This window comes from Triplophysa rosa, linkage group LG11 (genome assembly GCF_024868665.1).
Source record: "Triplophysa rosa linkage group LG11, Trosa_1v2, whole genome shotgun sequence".
Taxonomy (NCBI): Eukaryota; Metazoa; Chordata; class Actinopteri; order Cypriniformes; family Nemacheilidae; genus Triplophysa; species Triplophysa rosa.
Genome location: NC_079900.1, coordinates 21,944,193 through 21,961,500, shown reverse-complemented (window position 1 = coordinate 21,961,500; position 17,308 = coordinate 21,944,193). Strand labels below are relative to the sequence as shown.

The 17,308-nt window shown below is 41.0% G+C and overlaps 1 protein-coding gene across 3 annotated transcripts in view; it reads right to left on the bottom strand.

Moving 5' to 3' along the window:
- Positions 1–947: 947 nt before the first annotated feature.
- adgrl1a (adhesion G protein-coupled receptor L1a) overlaps positions 948–17,308 on the bottom strand; it is a 179,254-nt gene continuing 162,893 nt past the window's right edge. For all 3 annotated transcript variants that reach the window (XM_057347039.1, XM_057347041.1, XM_057347040.1), the window contains one exon: positions 948–17,274. In XM_057347039.1, coding sequence (XP_057203022.1) covers positions 16,394–17,274 — 881 coding nt within the window. In that variant the 3' untranslated portion in view covers positions 948–16,393. The remainder of the gene's footprint in view (positions 17,275–17,308) is intronic.

The window sequence follows — 17,308 nt, the reverse complement described above, 5'->3', positions numbered from 1 at the left end:
TGCTCACTGCAAAATTTGCCCCCATTAACTTTCCATAGTTGGAATAAAAACGACTATGGAAAGTCAATGGGGGAAAATTTTGAAGTGAACTACTCCTTTAATACAACTGATACTGTGAGCTACTCAGTGTATTCAGTAGGGTGCTTCAGAGGCATAAGGTATACGACAATAAAACAATGCACAACTGACATAAAGGAAATTTACTTTTAATACTTGAGTACTTTTAAAAGCACGTACTTCTGTACTTTTACTAAAGTAAGAATCTGTCTTTACAACTTTTACTTGTAGTGGAGTAATATTTGACCAGTAGTATCTGTACTTTCACTCAAGTAAGGAAGTTGTGTACTTCGTCCACCTCTGATCCCCAGTGCTTCATTTGTCATGGTTCAGTCGTAGTTTCAGTGTCCCTGTTATCTGGTGTTTTCATGGATTGCTTTTGTTTCTTGTTGCTTTATTCTTTTATTACGTTGTACTTTGTTTTTTTGTTTAATTAAATCTTATGCTGCATGTGGGTCCTCTTCCTGCCTGGTTACTCCACGTAACAATTTACAGGATTTCTCAAAGATATATATCATACTTACCTTTCCTTGCTATTATCAGAGAGACATCTCATGAGTTGTGTGTCCCAATTTCATCACATTATCCTGAGTGAAAAATGCCTTTTGCTTTGGTTCCTATCAATGCGACACATCGTCAGCTGTGCACCTCAGGCTCATTGGGTGTTTCGGCCCTTTATCACAAGACACCCTCAGCCAAGGGAGGCCCACCATAGGTTGATCAGACCTGGGTGTGTGTGGCATTGTTACAAGGTCATCTGGCAGAAGCAGTGGGCACTGCAGCTCAAAGGCACCAAAGTCGTTACCCGCCGGCCCTGAGAATCAAACCGGCAACCTTCTGGTCACGAGTCCGACTCTCTAACCATTAGGCCACAACTACCCAAACCGCTAATGCGTGCTCAGTGCCCCCGGTCCCGTATGGCATACCATTACAACACATTACCAAAATCAACGCAACCATACGCGCCAACCCGTTGGCTAAGGCTGTTATAGCCCCACTGGCTCCGTTAATGCAAGCTCAGTGCCCCCGACTATTGAAGCTGCAAACCAGACAATTTATTGCCATAATCACAGTTATTTATTGAACTAAATTGTAGAATCCTGATAAAAAACGGTAATTTTATTTTTTACTGACGTTTCATGTATTTTTGAAATACGGTAAAAAAGACTGCAAATTTACAAGAAACATTTTATGTGACAAAATTATTCTTTTACAGTATTTTACATGCACCCCAGCTGTGGAAAAAAACAGGATTTTTTACAGTGTATTTTTGAAATACTGTTAAAAAACATCAAATTACAGAAAAAGACTGCAAATTTACCCGAAAAACTTTACTGGTGCCCTAGCTGCCGGACAATGACCATTTTTATGTTTTTTTTATACAGCGAACCCTATCAAGAACCGTTAGATTCAGGTTATCGTTTTTACATTGAAGTTCACTCTTCCTGTCATATTATTCCACCTAGGACCTATTTTTCATTCTTAACAAAAGATGTGTTTTTGTTCCGAAATGTATATCAACTGTCTCAAATGCACTGGGCGAGAGCTTCCCCTTAGAGGTCCAGGACTGCTGGGGGTTTGTTTTCCCCCCCACCAAAAAAAAACTTGCACAAAAGAGAAATAATTTCACAACAAATTACCTTGGTTACATACAGAATACCATTATAGACAACATATCATTTAAAAGACATTAATGACCACATATTATAAAGTAATTTTGTAGGATTTCTACTCAGGCACTCAATAAAGTTCCTCTTACAGGTTATTTCAGTGGAATTGGGGATTTAATTTGAACAGTGGGACCCAGTTGTTCACAACACAAGCCAACTGCCAGTTTTACTTAATCGCCAAAGTCCATTTTTACTGGCATTTAGTGCCTGGAGAGTGTTCAAGGTCATGCCTCGAAACAGACGCCATTGGTTGAGTCAACGTTGCTGTGTTGGATTGGTCAGGTTGCTCAAACACACCAAATTTTTTGGATAGCACCACAGAGCCACAGTATTTTACTCAGGAGGATGAGCCTGGGAAAGGTCTATACTTGTAGTTGTCTCTGCATATTAAGCTGTGATAAAAGGAAGCATTTTAACAGAGTGTTGTAGTCGAGACCAGCTCATTCGAGTCCGAGTCAAGTCCGAGTCCAGAGTAGCTCGAGTTCGAGTCAAGACCGAGTCCAGAGAGGGTCGAGTCCGAGTCAAGTCCGAGTCCTAGGACAAGAGATTGAGAGAAAATAAACAAACAAATTTCACTGACATCAACCCTCATCATACAACCCTCAACAATGATGACAATCGTCAAAATAATTCAGATAAACAGATCACCCAGCATGCATTGCAGCATGAAGCTTTCTTTTGTTGATTGTCACCATTGTTGAGTTTCATATGCAGATTCTTGATGTCGTTGTGTGTTAAAGTGGTTTAACAGATTGTGAATATGTTAGTTCCTAAAAAATCACAGTATATCAAACTACAGATCCTCAGAGCTGACACATTAATAAAACAAACCCAATTATTAACAGTGATCTAAACAATTTCAAAATGCATGCATTACCATTCAGAAGTAGTCATCTCTTTGCCACAACTAATTTATTTTAACACACAGTTGTGGCTGAAGGAAACCTTATTTAACATTAAAATAGAAGAGCCAAGAGCTCAACTAAAGCTAAAAAAGATCACACTAATGGTGATTTTTGCAGGTACAAAAGTGATACTGATTCAATGCAATGAACATTGACAAATCATCAATTTTTAACCTTGATTCAATGGTTGCTTGCTATCTTACTGCGCTCAAATCATTCAGCTCAGTTTATTTCAAAGAGTCTCACTTAATTTATTTCCATGTGTAAACTCAAAATTTCAACCAGTTTTTACTTTGTACAGACTGGACATCAATATTAGACAATCAGGAGACGCCATGAAAAGCTATAGAAACAACTTTCATTTTTGGCCCATAAAGGGATGTCTTTTCCATGTGTTTAATATTTTTGATGGGACTCGAGTGGACTCGGGCATAAGTCCAATTCCGAACATGTTCGAGTACGAGTCGAGACCGAGTCAAAATGCACACAAGTCCATGACAAGACCAAGACCATTAAAATAGGGTCTCGAGACCGAGTTCAAGACCGAGTCCGAGTCTCGAGACTTCAACACTGTTTTAACATCAAAACCACAGGAGTGTTTGCACCTGAGTGTGTTCTATGTGAGCTCTGTGTTGCAGTGTCGGATGTGGACACATGGGGGCAGTGTGGGGCAGATGCTCAATCACAAGCCTTTCAGTCTGCTGACGGCCACTGCCGTGGAGAAAGAAACGGACACACTGTCTGTCTGACTGTGTCAGGGCTGTTCATATCAAAGAGACGGCAACATTTGTGCTGAGAAAGGAAGTCTGCTATCTGTGTCTGCAGACACTGAATCATTGTGTAAATAACAACTTAAAATGTTAAGGTTTGTATCAATAACAGTAATAGTTACTGTAGTACTTATTGCAATTATAAAAATACTAGCAGATTTGTCAGGAATGGGTAATATTAGTAATAACAGGAACACATATTCATAGATGTTTTATATGTAACAATTACTCATGTTTATTACTGTCAAAGGTACTCTGTTGTTATTACGATTAAATTATATAAACAATGATGTGAAACGGAAGCTTACAAAAAAAGGCAAGGTGTTGTTTGTGTGTGCTCTCCTACTCACGCACACACATTTGAGGAGAAAATGGCCTCAATGTAAATGTTTACTTCATACTGTAAACACACTAAATAATGAAAATTTTAAAAGGCAAATGATTTTTGTCTGAGTGTTAGTAAAGACAGGAGTAGCAACATGTGTGTGTGTTACAATAAGAGCAGTGTAGTGTGGCGTGAATGTCTGGTCAGATCTGGAGAATCATATCCCAGTGGGAGCATCATGAACAGGACAGTTTACATCAGACTTGCGCACACACATACACACGCACGCACGCACACAATGTACAACAGCTCTGTTAAAGTACAAGTGCGGCTCACTTGGACTGTATTTCTGCTATTCAATTAGATAAAAGCTTGTTTTGTTAATTGATTTCTAATCTTTCAAATTAAAATATTTTTATAATATTTTGTATAATAAAATATTTTTTAACAGATGATGATGGTAGAGCAATATTGATCCGTGTTTGTCAATGAGTAATTTTATATTAAGGTGGCAGGTTATCATGTGTTTATGTTATAATTTGAATACAGTCCTACATGTTGGCTTTAACAGATGTTTTTTTCTTTTCATTTTTTTTTTCAATTTTCATGTTTTGTGCAAAATAACAATTTGAAACATTCAAAAATTCTTTCAATAGCAGTGCAGTTATTTCTCTGCTGATGTAAAACATGTATTTCATGCGTTAACATATAAATGAACTATTTCAATTTAAAATAGCAAATCTTAAATTACTTAAATCTGGATTTGACTAATTTGCCTAATTGTTTTCAGAAAAGGGATCATTTTTTAAATAAGTCAATAAACAGCATGTTCATGTTGTGTGATTTACAATAGATGGCTGGTTAAACTGTTAGATAGTGTTTTCCTGGGCACACAGCAAAATCGCCAGTGTTAAAAAGGGTTTATATATACACTGTGAGTGTTAATTTGATGTGTGTTAACACTGGCGATTTTGCTGTGCAGTAATACTAGAAATGTCCTGGAAATTATAGTGAAGACATTATGTGCATTCACAAAAACTGACTTTTAGGGTTCTTATAATATACACTACCGAAAATTCTTAATAAACTATTGTTTGTTTTTTCCCAATTTGTATTTGCATCTTTGGAATTCTGTCGAATTGTCATTGAGGCTGCAGCTGAGGACCGGTGATGGCTCTGTTTCTCAAACTGGAGATGAAAGAGTTTGTCCCATTCACTACTTGTATCTGTTATTTCAATGAACTGAGGCGTTTTATTTAAAACAAATTCGTCTTGGTGATTTACAAAAATGTTGAACTGTAATGTGAATCGATTTTGTAGTGTTCAGACATATTTCCTGTATGTTTTGGTCAGACACAAACATGATCATTTTGCTCAGTTCAGGTCACGCAATAACACTCCAGTCTGGATCAAGTCAGATGTTACACAAAATGTATTTTAAAAGCTTCAACTATTCGGGTGTATTTACAAGCGTGCTTTGGATAATGTTTAACAGAATACCCACGTTTAGACGTCCTGACATTCTCCTGTAAAAGTCTCAGATGCAATCCGGATTTCATTGTTCCCTCTGTGATTGCGAGACATCCGTGTCTCAGTACTCATTACACCGAACACAGAACTTCAATGTCCTTTTGGAGCGCAGTGATGTTCTCTTGTGTAATTCTATGCTTTTCGAAGGCCATAAGCTTGACAAGCTATGAACTGCATACAGTCTAAAGTAGTGAAAGTACAAGTTACAACAAAAAGAAGAAAAATATCGTAAAGCTATTTCAAGTAGCATTATCTTTGTATAACTATAGTAAAATGTCATGCAGGGGCTTCTGGGAACACTATTGAGTGATTCATCATCTGTGAATGTTTCAGTTTACTGAAACGAACTACTCGTAACAACGGATTTGCTAAAATGAACAAGAATTCCCAACGCTAACCTACTTGAGAGAGAGAGAACATTTAAGAGTCAATTTGATGATTGCCTCTGCTTTCTCAGATGCACAATACAATGTGATGTAGAAAACAGTGATGTAATGTTTAGTCTCAAATCATCTGTGCTTAAAGTCAAAAAGTTGTGAATGAAAGTATGATTTGAAAAAAAAAACTGTTGCTGCAGCTATGCGTAATTTCAAAAACAAAGACCCACGTGGGGGTAATGTAACAAAACAGGGGAATCTACAACAGGACAGGACTAAGACTAATTACACCTAACAAGACTATGATTAACATAAACATGAACTACAAATGACTAGACTAGACTGACACGGAACAGGCACTCACCATACAAGTGACACATACACGCACAATGAACCAGCCCAGGACAGAGAACAAAGGGGCATTAAATAAGGGATCAAATCAAGAGGGGACAGGTGTAGGGCATGAAACCAATAACAAGCAATAATGAGGAGACGAGAGGGCGGGAACAGAGACGAGACCGGAGAGAGTATGGCAAGCCAAAAGGGCCAAAACGCCTCTCCACATGAAACAAGAGGTTCTGTCATGCTTCTGCCACTAGATCAAGAAAAGCAAGACAAGATGGGGCAGAACCATGACAAAATGTTTATAATACTCTATAAATAGTGTTCATTTGAAAAAATGCTGGGTTGGTTGGGTAAAATATGGACAAAACCAAATGTTGGGTTATAAACCTGTATTGGGTTGATTGAACCCATTGCCCAGCAAATGTTAATTTATAACCCAAAGACTGGTTTTGTCCATATTTTACCCAACCATGGGTGGAAAACAACCCAACATTTGTTAGTGTTACAATCACATAAAATTACATATAAAGGATAGTTCACCTAAATATGTAAATTCTGTCATCATTTACTCACCCTCTTGTCATTTCAAACCTGTATGACTTTCTTTTTTTCTGCAGAACGCAGAAGTAATTTTGAAGAAAGTTGGTAACCGAACAGCGCTGGCAGCCATTCACTTCCATTGTAAGCACACAAAATCAATGCAAGTGAATAAGCCGGTTAACAACATTCTTCAAAAAATCTTCTAAGAATTTTCAGAATTTTCATTTTTGAGTGAACTGTCACTTTAAAGTATGTTGTTTTATATCATCATCACAGTAAAACATTACTCTGGTCTGTATTAAATGAAAGGCTGAGAAAGATTGAGCCAATTTAATCTATTTGCATTGACACCGCCCTGTATTTTGGATGCAGGTGTCTGAAAGGAAACGCCCCACAAGTGAAATCCTCAATAAAACTAGTCTCTGATTTGGGAAAGATCAGTCATTTCAATGTGTGCCATGAAGTTGGCGCTTGTTTTTGTTCCCAAACTCTCAGTAAATCTGTAAGAAGGCATGTAACACAATCGTGCAGCGGGACAAAGTATGATAATGAATTAAAAAGCTCTTAGGCCTCTTACTGCGCAACCAAGATGATATGACCAGACTCAGCAGCGAACAGCCTCGGGGAGGACCATGAAAATATAATGACAAAATCCAAAATACACACTGAAAAATACACTCTCAAACTCTGAAATACACAAGAAAACTCTGAAAACACACACACACACTAATCACTAAGGGTGATCTTTCATAAGCCTTTTTAAATGGATGTTCCTGTGTACTGCTTTTCATCTGCAAACCGAGCCTCGCAGACAAAAGACAGCGGAGGCAAAGTGAAAGCCATTAGTTTCATTAATTTACTGAGCTTTCCTCACCTCCAGCCTCTTCATTTTCTGCTGTTTAACACAATACGCTGAAGAGGAGTGAAGAGGAACATTTTCATTTTCTTATTTTCCTTCACCATCAACACACATCGAAACTCTCGTGCACCTTTAGTCCCTCAAAAATGTGGGATCTTGCTGTCGAACGAGCCCGTCTGCGTCAACACGGGCCTATTTGGTGCCGGTCCAAGGTGAGTGGGTGCGTTGGCCAACTGATAATGTACCCTGAGTGGGCGCCAGATGCATACTAATGCACTTTTCCTTACACCAGCCTTCTTTCCCACCATTTTTAAGGCAGAAAAGAGAGCTGCATAAAACAAATTCAGATGCCTCATCCGCACAGTTCAAGAGCATGTAAAAGTGAATAGAGAGCGGTTGGCTCATCTTTGACTACACAAAGGAGGTTAAATGTAGCTTTTCTGTGAAATAGGATGACCTGCTGAGGCTTATTTCAACAAATCATCTAGATATATATTTGTTTGCCACTTTAAAACGGTGATTGAAAGTATTTAGATACAGAATGAACAGTAAAAGTGCATTTAATAAGATTGTAAGTTAAGGTGACAAAAAGGAGACAAAGGTAATGGAGAGTAGTAATAATGTAGGCCGGTGGGATATTTTATTGGAAAACTAAACATCATTTTATTTAACTTTGATAATTGTCTGAACTCCCTGGACCTCTGTTTATTATTTCTTTGTATCATGCATTTTTTGACAGATAATGTTGTGATATTTAAGTTTTTAGATAACAGGTGGATGATGAGGTAAATATTATTTATTTATTACATTCAGTGCAAATATTCAGGGAAGTGATTGATGATGTCCAGAATTGTGTTATGTCGATGTTTTTATTTCTAATGTTCCAACCGACAGCCAGACGAAGTTTTTGATTGACGTGATAATGCATGTAAGGTCTGAACTATACTTTTGATTTTTGGGTAATTATAAAACATGCCGGACACAATCGAAACGTTTTTTTATGAAAAGAGATTATTTCGTGGCTTAAATCAATTAGACATTTATTCAGTGACATGTTTGGCTTGTCAAAAATGTTACATTCAGTTGTTGCATATTCATAGAACTTTAAAAATTAAGGGCTGTGTCCGAAATCGCCCCCTATAGCCTTATTTCCTACACTACTTCACTTATAAAGTCCACTTCATAAAGTGGTTAAAAAGAAATGAGTGAATTCAGACACTCAGTGTGGTGAAAATATTTAGCGCGAGGCTCACGATGGATGGCTAGCAGCTAGCCGTGAGCACACATCGATTGTCGTTAGTGCGATGCATCATGGGATTGAATGAGTATGCTATGAATTCGGATACCACTAAAAAGGATGTCCCCTCAAACACTGCACTATATTGGGGTAAAGGGGGGTATTTTCTACACTGCCAAGTTCGTTTTTAACCAGGAAAAGAAGTGGTTTAGATGCAAATGTTTAATTCTCTCTCATAACACACATCTTTCATTTAAACCCATGAAAATGAACATCCTGCAGTTAATAATAATGAAAAACGACTTAAAACAGTTGTACCATTAAGACCCCTTGGCAAATTCTGCCCCCTTAACAAGCGAGTTGACTCGTCACAAAAATTAACACGAAATGCCCGATGCTCAGTTTTAGTAATTTTTTATTAATATGTGCTGATACAGAGTCGCACTGACCTGCAATTACGCAAACGCTTACATAAAACCACCCCCTTTGGCCCAGACAGCTGTCAAAGCAATGATTGTGAGAAATAAAACACACGTCATCCTTTAATAAAAACAAGTAATCCACCTGTTACATGGGACCTAAGCATCAGAATTAAATCCAGAGGTTAAAATCAAATGAAACGATCAGAACAGATCAAATAACACGTGTAGCTTCATTGACACCTAACCAGGTCATTACACTGGCCTTTGATGACTACTTTATGTGTTCTCCATCAATGCACCTCTATCTTATCTTATACAATGTCTAATACTGACCGATCATATATGATAGTCCATATCACATCAACTAAGAAGGTCTAATACATTCACGGGTGATTGTTTTAGAAGACCGGTTTACACCCTTTTCACCTTCTGAGAGCTCGCCCAACCCAATCCTGTCTCTGTGGGTCAAACATAAATCTGCAAACATTGAAAGGCATGCCAAAAAAAATGCTCTAAAGCAACCCCCAGGTTTCTTCAAATTGGACAACTTAAACTTGCAAAAGTTCCCTCCCCTTTCCATCTTTATATCCTCTTGAAAGTTCTGTACAGAGTACAACCCCCCCAGTCAAGGCCCTGTGCATGTCTTTGATTTAGGATTAATGTAGGAACACTGTTTTGGGAGCCAGATATCTATGTTCTGGTCTAACCCTGCTCGACCGAGCCGTTATAAGACTGTATAAGACTGACAGGCGGCCGGTCAACGCGGGAAGGTAACAGCACAAACCTCCCCACAAGGGAGGTGTCACGGTCTAACATATGCTTACTGTAAAACTATGGTACAGGTGCTGATTCTAGCATAGACGCACAACAAGAGACCGATAACAAAATAATACTACTTTAATAGTGTTTATATGTCAAGCCAAGTTTCTTGCCTGCTTCAACCCTGTTTGTGACAGTTACCCCTTATCCACGGAGAACAAAGATGGTGACCAATCTGAGTGGTACTATTAAAGGATTGGCAGTTCTGGACCAATGCAACAATAAAACTGTCTATAGACCATTTTACAAGATGTAAACAACACTGGTCCAGAAGCACTTCCTGTTTTGGTTTTTAGCCTTTATTTCACATATACTGTATAACAATGGAAGGTCCAGTGTGTCATTTTTTTAAAGGATCTATAGACAGAAATCTAATACACATAACTAGGTCTTCAGAGGTGTATAAAGACCTTACATAATGAAGTGTTGTGTTTTTATTACCTTAGAATGAGCTATTTCTATCTACATACACCGCGGGTCCCCTTACATGGAATTCTCCATGTTGTTTCTACAGTAGCCCTTAATGGACAAACTGCTCTACAGAGTGCGTTTCGTGAATATGTTTTCTCAAGAAGCCAAAAGGTGAAGACATCTTAGTCCTTTGTCAGCTACCGTAGTGTTTTGAAGTGAAGGGGTGGAGTGAGCCGTTGGTTGCAATTCGCGACCTCACCACTAGACAGTGCTAAAATTCATACACTGGACCTTTAAATTCAGCCTTAAATATTCTGTCGGTTTTCTTTAGTGCTACAAAACTAAAACAGGAAGTGCTTCTGGACCAATGTTGTTTACATATAGCAAAATGGTCTATAGTAAGATCATTTAAGGTGGCCGTTTTTTTATAAAACACTTTCTGATTAGATGAGCCTTGTGTGATGTCATTTGTGCCATTAAACACACCTGTTCTCAAACTTCGTTTAATGCAACATGTTCTTTATGATGCTGTCATAATACTTGGTGGAAGAACTTTTATTAATACATTTAACAAATTTCCAAGTTTTTTTTTTATATTGCGGTTGACATAATTGATAGAAGCAAAAAAAAAAAACACTCAAAACTGTGTTAGATTCATTTTACTACAGGTGTGACCACATAGTTCTTGTGCCTAATTGCTTTAATTGCTATGAACTTTACTTATATGCATGTAAATGACCTCAGACTGTTACAAAACATGTGATGTCCTCAGTGGAAAAGAGGCAAGTGAGTCTTGTTTAGACAAAGTTTCTCCTTTGCTTCTTGTGTGGCTGAGGTGGTGTAAAATGGAAGGTGTTGATCGCTCAGTGACTGTCGTATAACCCCAGGGGGTCTCTTTGCTGTCAGACACGGTACAGCTGAGGTGGTGTGGTGGGGTGCACTGCACAGGGCTGATGCTTCATGTCGTTTTGACAGCAGTGAATGACTTGGTCATCTCTTTCTCTCTTTATTATTTCTATCCTACTAGCTGAACATCAAATCAAAATGTGGCTCTAAAAGCGACTCTCGTGTGCCACAGAGGGGGATAGCTCGTGATAGGAGGTCATGACACTGGTTTTCTGGTGCCAGGCCCCAGCTGAGGACAGCACTGACGGCGGGCTGACAGACTGTCAGAGCACAGGAGCGCAGGCCGCTGTGATGGCACCTGTGCGGATAGAGGACTTTCACAGTTCCTCTGTCCACAGGCCTGTGTGGAATCTGTACCCGCGGAACTCAACAGATTTCAGCAGAATGGGAACACCTGTTATTCACATTGTTCTACAGATGGATCTGCCCCTTGTGTGTTTCATTATTAAAGACACCATGAGATCAACATTGGACTTTTGGGCCTTTTAGTTCATGTCTGTAGACTTTGAGGCTATGTGTATGCTAGTATACTAGCATTAGCTGCATTTAAAAGTCAAGAAAATGCACCTAAGGCAGTGGTTCTCAAACTTTTTTGTTGTAAGGCCCCCTTTGTGTAAAGTGCATTGCTTTGCGGCCCCCCAAATAAAGACTTATAATCTTAAACTTAAAATTATAATTAAACCAAGAAAATATTCAATTAAACGATGCTAAAACATAAATTCTTTTGGTTGGTGGTGTTGTTTTTCTGATGTTTGATTGCACAAAATGTATCATAAATATTTATATTTCTAAAATGCCACAAAATCTGTGGCCCCCTGGAACCATCTTGGGGGCCCCCAGTTTGAGAACCACTGAGCTAAGGTACTGATGACATCATCTTGCACTCAAAGGCGTGTCCAAAATTTGGACCAATACAATGAAGAAATTAGTTTTCCTGTAGCTCAACTGGTTTCCCAGGAACACAAATACGGACAAAAAAGCATAGCTTGAATGCAGTGCAAGTCGCTTTGGATAAAAGCGTAAATGGCAAATGCCACCTGTCACAAATGAGAAATATAAAATAAATCATACTTCATGGCTAAAATATAAACAATAAAGGCTCTTGGATACGTCAACATGTTCAACAGAAAACGCGCCAACATGGGAAAGACAAGTTTAAGTCAAGTGATTTCATGGGGTCTTTGTCCAAAAATAATCCTGAAAGAAACCCTCCTCCGGTGTCTACCCGTGCTCTACCTCTCCAGCTCTCCATTTCAAAGTGTAGAAAATGAGGCCGATATGCAGAGCAGAACAGGGCGACTTCTTTCATATCGGATCCGAGTGCTCTCAAAGAGCGAGAGGGGAGTAAAGACAAAAGGAGAGACCCGGCGCGCGAGCACACGGTGGGTTGACTCGGCTAGATTATAGCTCTTAGTATTATTATGATAATCAGGGGTTGTATGGGGATTTTGGATGTGGTAGCAGTCCCTCGGAGCGGGCTTTAGTCTAGCGGTTTACTACAGCGCATAATCACTGTCATTATCACCATATTCAGCACTGCACTACATTATCCCTTCAGTCCCGTGTAAACAAAGCCTTGACTAACATAACAAATCTTCCCACATTAATGCTTAGCCGGGAAGCCGTGCAAAAACAGATCGGTGAGGAAGTGGGGGAACGACGGAGGCGAGAAAGGATGATGGGAAACAAACCCAGCGAGGGGAGAAAGCGACACGAAATGTGACGCACGTCGGGCTTCTCCAGGGAGGGAGGGAGGGAGGTAAACAGACGTTTCCCCCGGCAACCAATGCAGCAGGGTAACGGGGTAAAACAGCAGCGCGTTGGGCCAGGTGGGCAGAGGGCCATGACTCAGGAGTTTAGAGAGCACCTTAACCTTAGAAAGACAGTTTTACATTGTGTGTTATGACAATACATTCAAACGGTCAAACCTGCTGACCAGTCAAAGCTGGTCTTACTCATCAACATGAAACGTTTTTGCAAGAAGAGCAAGAAATAAAACAGAGCTGGCGAACACGCCGGTGACTAAATGTAAGACAGGGTGTACTGACCACCCGCTGGCCGGAAGAAATGCACAAAATATGTCAATTAATATAGTCACAATGCAACGGATTGCACATACGTCCCTTTAGAAGACTTACAGAAGAGCGATATACACTTCAAGAAACGTTTTTCACCATTCTTGTTATGAAAATTATAGAAGATACATTGAGAAGCAAAAATGACAATCACAAGAATACTGAATAAGATCTTGCTGTAAACTTGAATGTTTTTTATTGGCAAAGCATAAACCACCCCGAATTTTACTAGATTTGTTCCCATAGCTCAGTGTGGAGTGCAAAGGTCATGGGGGTTTTGATACACACAATCTGTACTGATAAAATGGATACCCTGAATGCACCGCAAGTCATATAAATGTAAATACGTAAATGTAGATTTGCGCTTAACATAAATATAAAAGCATTTGTTAATGGTGTAATGAACCAAAATCTCTGAAAACAAAGTGAGAAATAATGTGGTTATCATTGTAAATAATAAAGCCTGACAGGATGATCAGGATTTGTCAAACGATCTTGCATCACCCTGAAAGGATTTCTTTTGTAAAAAAGGAACGTACATAAATAAATACATAACTAGACATAAAACATGAATATAGTTGAAATGATTTCCTTATGAATTATATATATTATCAATTATAGTTATTACGGCAACTGTCATTATGCGAAAATATTTGACCGCACAATGCTAAGATCGACCAATCAGTATCAAGTACACCAGAGAGCCGTGGGAGAGGTCTTAAAACCGAGCGGTTTTGCTTCTCAAGTATATTTATCTTGTTTCAAGAAGGTTTTGATATTTTTACTGGAACGCAGGTCAAAAAGAATGACTTCTCGCAGTGTGGAGACTGGAGAGAGAACAGGTGGTGTTTGGAATGACAGGCGGTTGATTCGGGATGCACGATGTTATCCACCTCTGACAGTGAGTGTAGCAGCCCGTCCGTGTCCTCCGAACTCAGAACGAGCCCGCTGGAGCCTAGCTTCACACCGACGCCTCGCCTCTATCGCTAACTCACATTAAACATGTATATTCCCCCCTGCTCCCCATCTCTCATCATCCTCACACATGCTCCGTAGAAAGAAAACCACACTTGAATAAATGAATATGTGCATAAACAATCAAACAGACAAATAAATATTAATAAATAAAACATCAAACATGAAACGGATCTTCGGAAGGGTGGAGCGCTCATAAATACCTCTCTTTTGTTCAATAGGCTACGGAGCTCATTTGCATAACCCGCAGAGGCCGCGTCTCATTGGTCAGACGTTCGCGTCGCTCGCTGAATGCCAACTCTGACTTTTTACGTTTCAAAATAACAACGCTTAAAATATCTTTAACAAAGTCTGGAAGCTTCTACCGAGCTCTTATATAGATATAGATTTACTTTGCTTCCCTGTTCAGCTAATACGTGTTCATCTAAACCAGTAAAAATAGCCTCTGAGATACACACGCACACGTACTCTTGATTCACAGGCATCCGAACCTTCACATTCAGACGTTCAGACGTAGACATACAAATTGCAAATCAACCGTCACACCGGTTTCAGAAACAACAGTTGATATTGGTATGTAAAAACAGTCAAATACAATCTAGGGTTGGCGACTGAAATGTTTGGGAATATGTCCCCGATGCTTTTGTTTTTTCTTCGTCTAAATTCATCCAGTCGTCTGATATCCGTTACATCTTCCAGATTAAACATAACCAGCGCTACATCACGGCTGCTGTCAGGCAACCCACAATGCACCGGTGCACCCCTGAGGCACAGTGTATTCCCCTGGCGTTCACCTTAAGCACTTCCTGTCTGGGAATGTTGAAGGTCAAACGTTACCGACATATAATGGGTTATCTTACATAAAAATTGTGCCAGAATTGATCTCGTTTGTATGTAAAATCCTCCTCTTTCCGTCTTTCCGGCTCTCTCTCACCGTCTCTTGGCAGACAATTAAATTTTCTGGCACTGCGGCGCTCTGGGGCAGGAGCGAATGAGGGCCGGAGAGAGCGCGAGAAAGAAGGAGAGAGATCGCATTGTCGTTCAGGTCGCAAACTTCAAAACAGCTTTATTTGTCGACTCGTTTCAATTGCTGTTGCGGTACAAGAAAGGTTTCTTCTTTCGGAGTACTCCATACTTTTTTTGTTGCTTTTGTTCGTCTATGTACAGGAGATGAGTATAAGACTCGCTTTTACTTTCGTGTGGTTTGTATGTACAGACTCGAAGAACGGCTGGAGCGCTTGCAAAAAAATCCTTGAGCCACAGTAGGTGAAACAGCATGTAGTCCACCTAAACATCCGGCGGTGAATCAGGGCCAGTCTTTCATCCGCCCTCATCCGTGGTTCTAAGATAAGTCAGAACAAAACACAGACAAAGTTTCGTTCATTGCTCTTAGAGGTCCCGTGGTCGAGCGGTTGTGTCTTAACCCCCCTCGCTTCCCCGTCTCTGTGGTTGTTCTATACAGAAGAGTGAGTTCAGAGCAAGAAATAAAGGCAACTCCACTGCGGCAGCTTCCCGCTACCTGTTTCTGAACAAAAGTCCTTGTTGTCTTTTCTCCGAGAGCATGTGTTCATACTCTTGATGTTCAGTAACAAGCACTTCTGTGAGACAGTGTGTGTTGTGTGTAGATTCCAGTTTGTGTTCTGGCTCAAAAACGGTTATTTTTGGCAACACTGAAGAGCTTTCCGAGAGATTTTTTGTCACGTTGCAGTATAATGGCGTTCAGCCATCTTCTCACGTAACAGCTCTCATCAAATAATGATGGATAGAGACAAAAGAAAGAGAAGGTTGGGAATTACAAAAGCAACATTTTTTTGTGTTAAATAAACACAGACATACAGGCCTGGGCACGGCACAGTTGAGAGTAATCTCGGAATAGAGAGACGAAGGTCCATTGAGAGAAGGCAAATAGTCGGACTTGCTGTTTTTATATGTCAGCATACAAAAGAGAAAACGATGCTGATGAGAGAGTTCGAGCGGTTACACTGGCTGCCATGGAGACGAACCTCTCTCGCTCTCCCTGTGTAGGCTTTCCTTTACATCTCGCTTCAAAACAAACGCAAGTGTAAAAAAGCAACCAGACATAGGGAGGGCATCAGAGACAGGAGAGGAATCCATCATCGTCGGCACTTGGCGTCAAACCCTGTGGTGCGCTTCCTCCTCTTCCTCGTGGTCACAGGCTGGTGACCAACTGCATTTGTCCATCTCCCTCGCTGTGGGTGGGCTCGGGGGCTGCGGGGTGGGCTTCAGTGCTAGGTCTCCTGGGCGGAGCCTGGTAGAAGGTCTGCATTGGGGCTCCGCGGGAGCCTATGGCGGGCCGGCCAGAGCTGTAGTAGAGCTCCTCTGGGGGCTGGGCCGAGCGCGGAACCACCTCTAGTGGCTCCGGGCTGCTGTCGGGGTAGGGCAAATCTCGCAGGTTAGTGATGCTGGTGTAGAGCGAGTCCCGCGCAGGCGAACCGGAGGCTCCGTTGTGGCCCTGGCCGGCCGCGCTTTGACCGCTGTGGCCCAAACTCTCGGTCAGGTCAGCTGTGTAGCTTTCGGACTCCTCGAGGTCGCTCTGGTAGAGCACGGACTGCGCTCGCTGCAGCAGCAGGGGCTCCTCGAGAGCTTTGTAGAGCAGCTCCACGTCCTGCGGCATGCGTTGGCGCGCTTCCATCGAACGGAAATCTCCGTCGTCCTCTATGCCTATCGATGGCTCGGCCACGCCCCCGATCCGGCCCATGCCCATGTGGCCGTGTCCTCTGGCCAGGCTGCCACACGTTCTGTCTCCGCCCCCGGCCCCTCCCCCTCGCAGATTGTTGTGCACTAATTCAGATATGATCATCTTCTCGAACGCCGCTGCGTCCGAGAGGTTCCGCCGTATGCCGCCGAGAGTTTCCGAACCTCGCGGGTTGAGTAACGGAGGGGGGCTGTCACCACCTCCGAGGAAGTCGCAGCTGCCCCCAGGACCACCGACACCGCCCACGCTCCGCAGGGAATAGCTGTTGTTGAAGTTCCCATTTAGAGGTAGAGTCTCCATGCCTCCATGATCTCGATTCTTTGACAGCGTGCTCTCTGTTAACAGAGCAAATGAGAGGAGGTAAGTAAG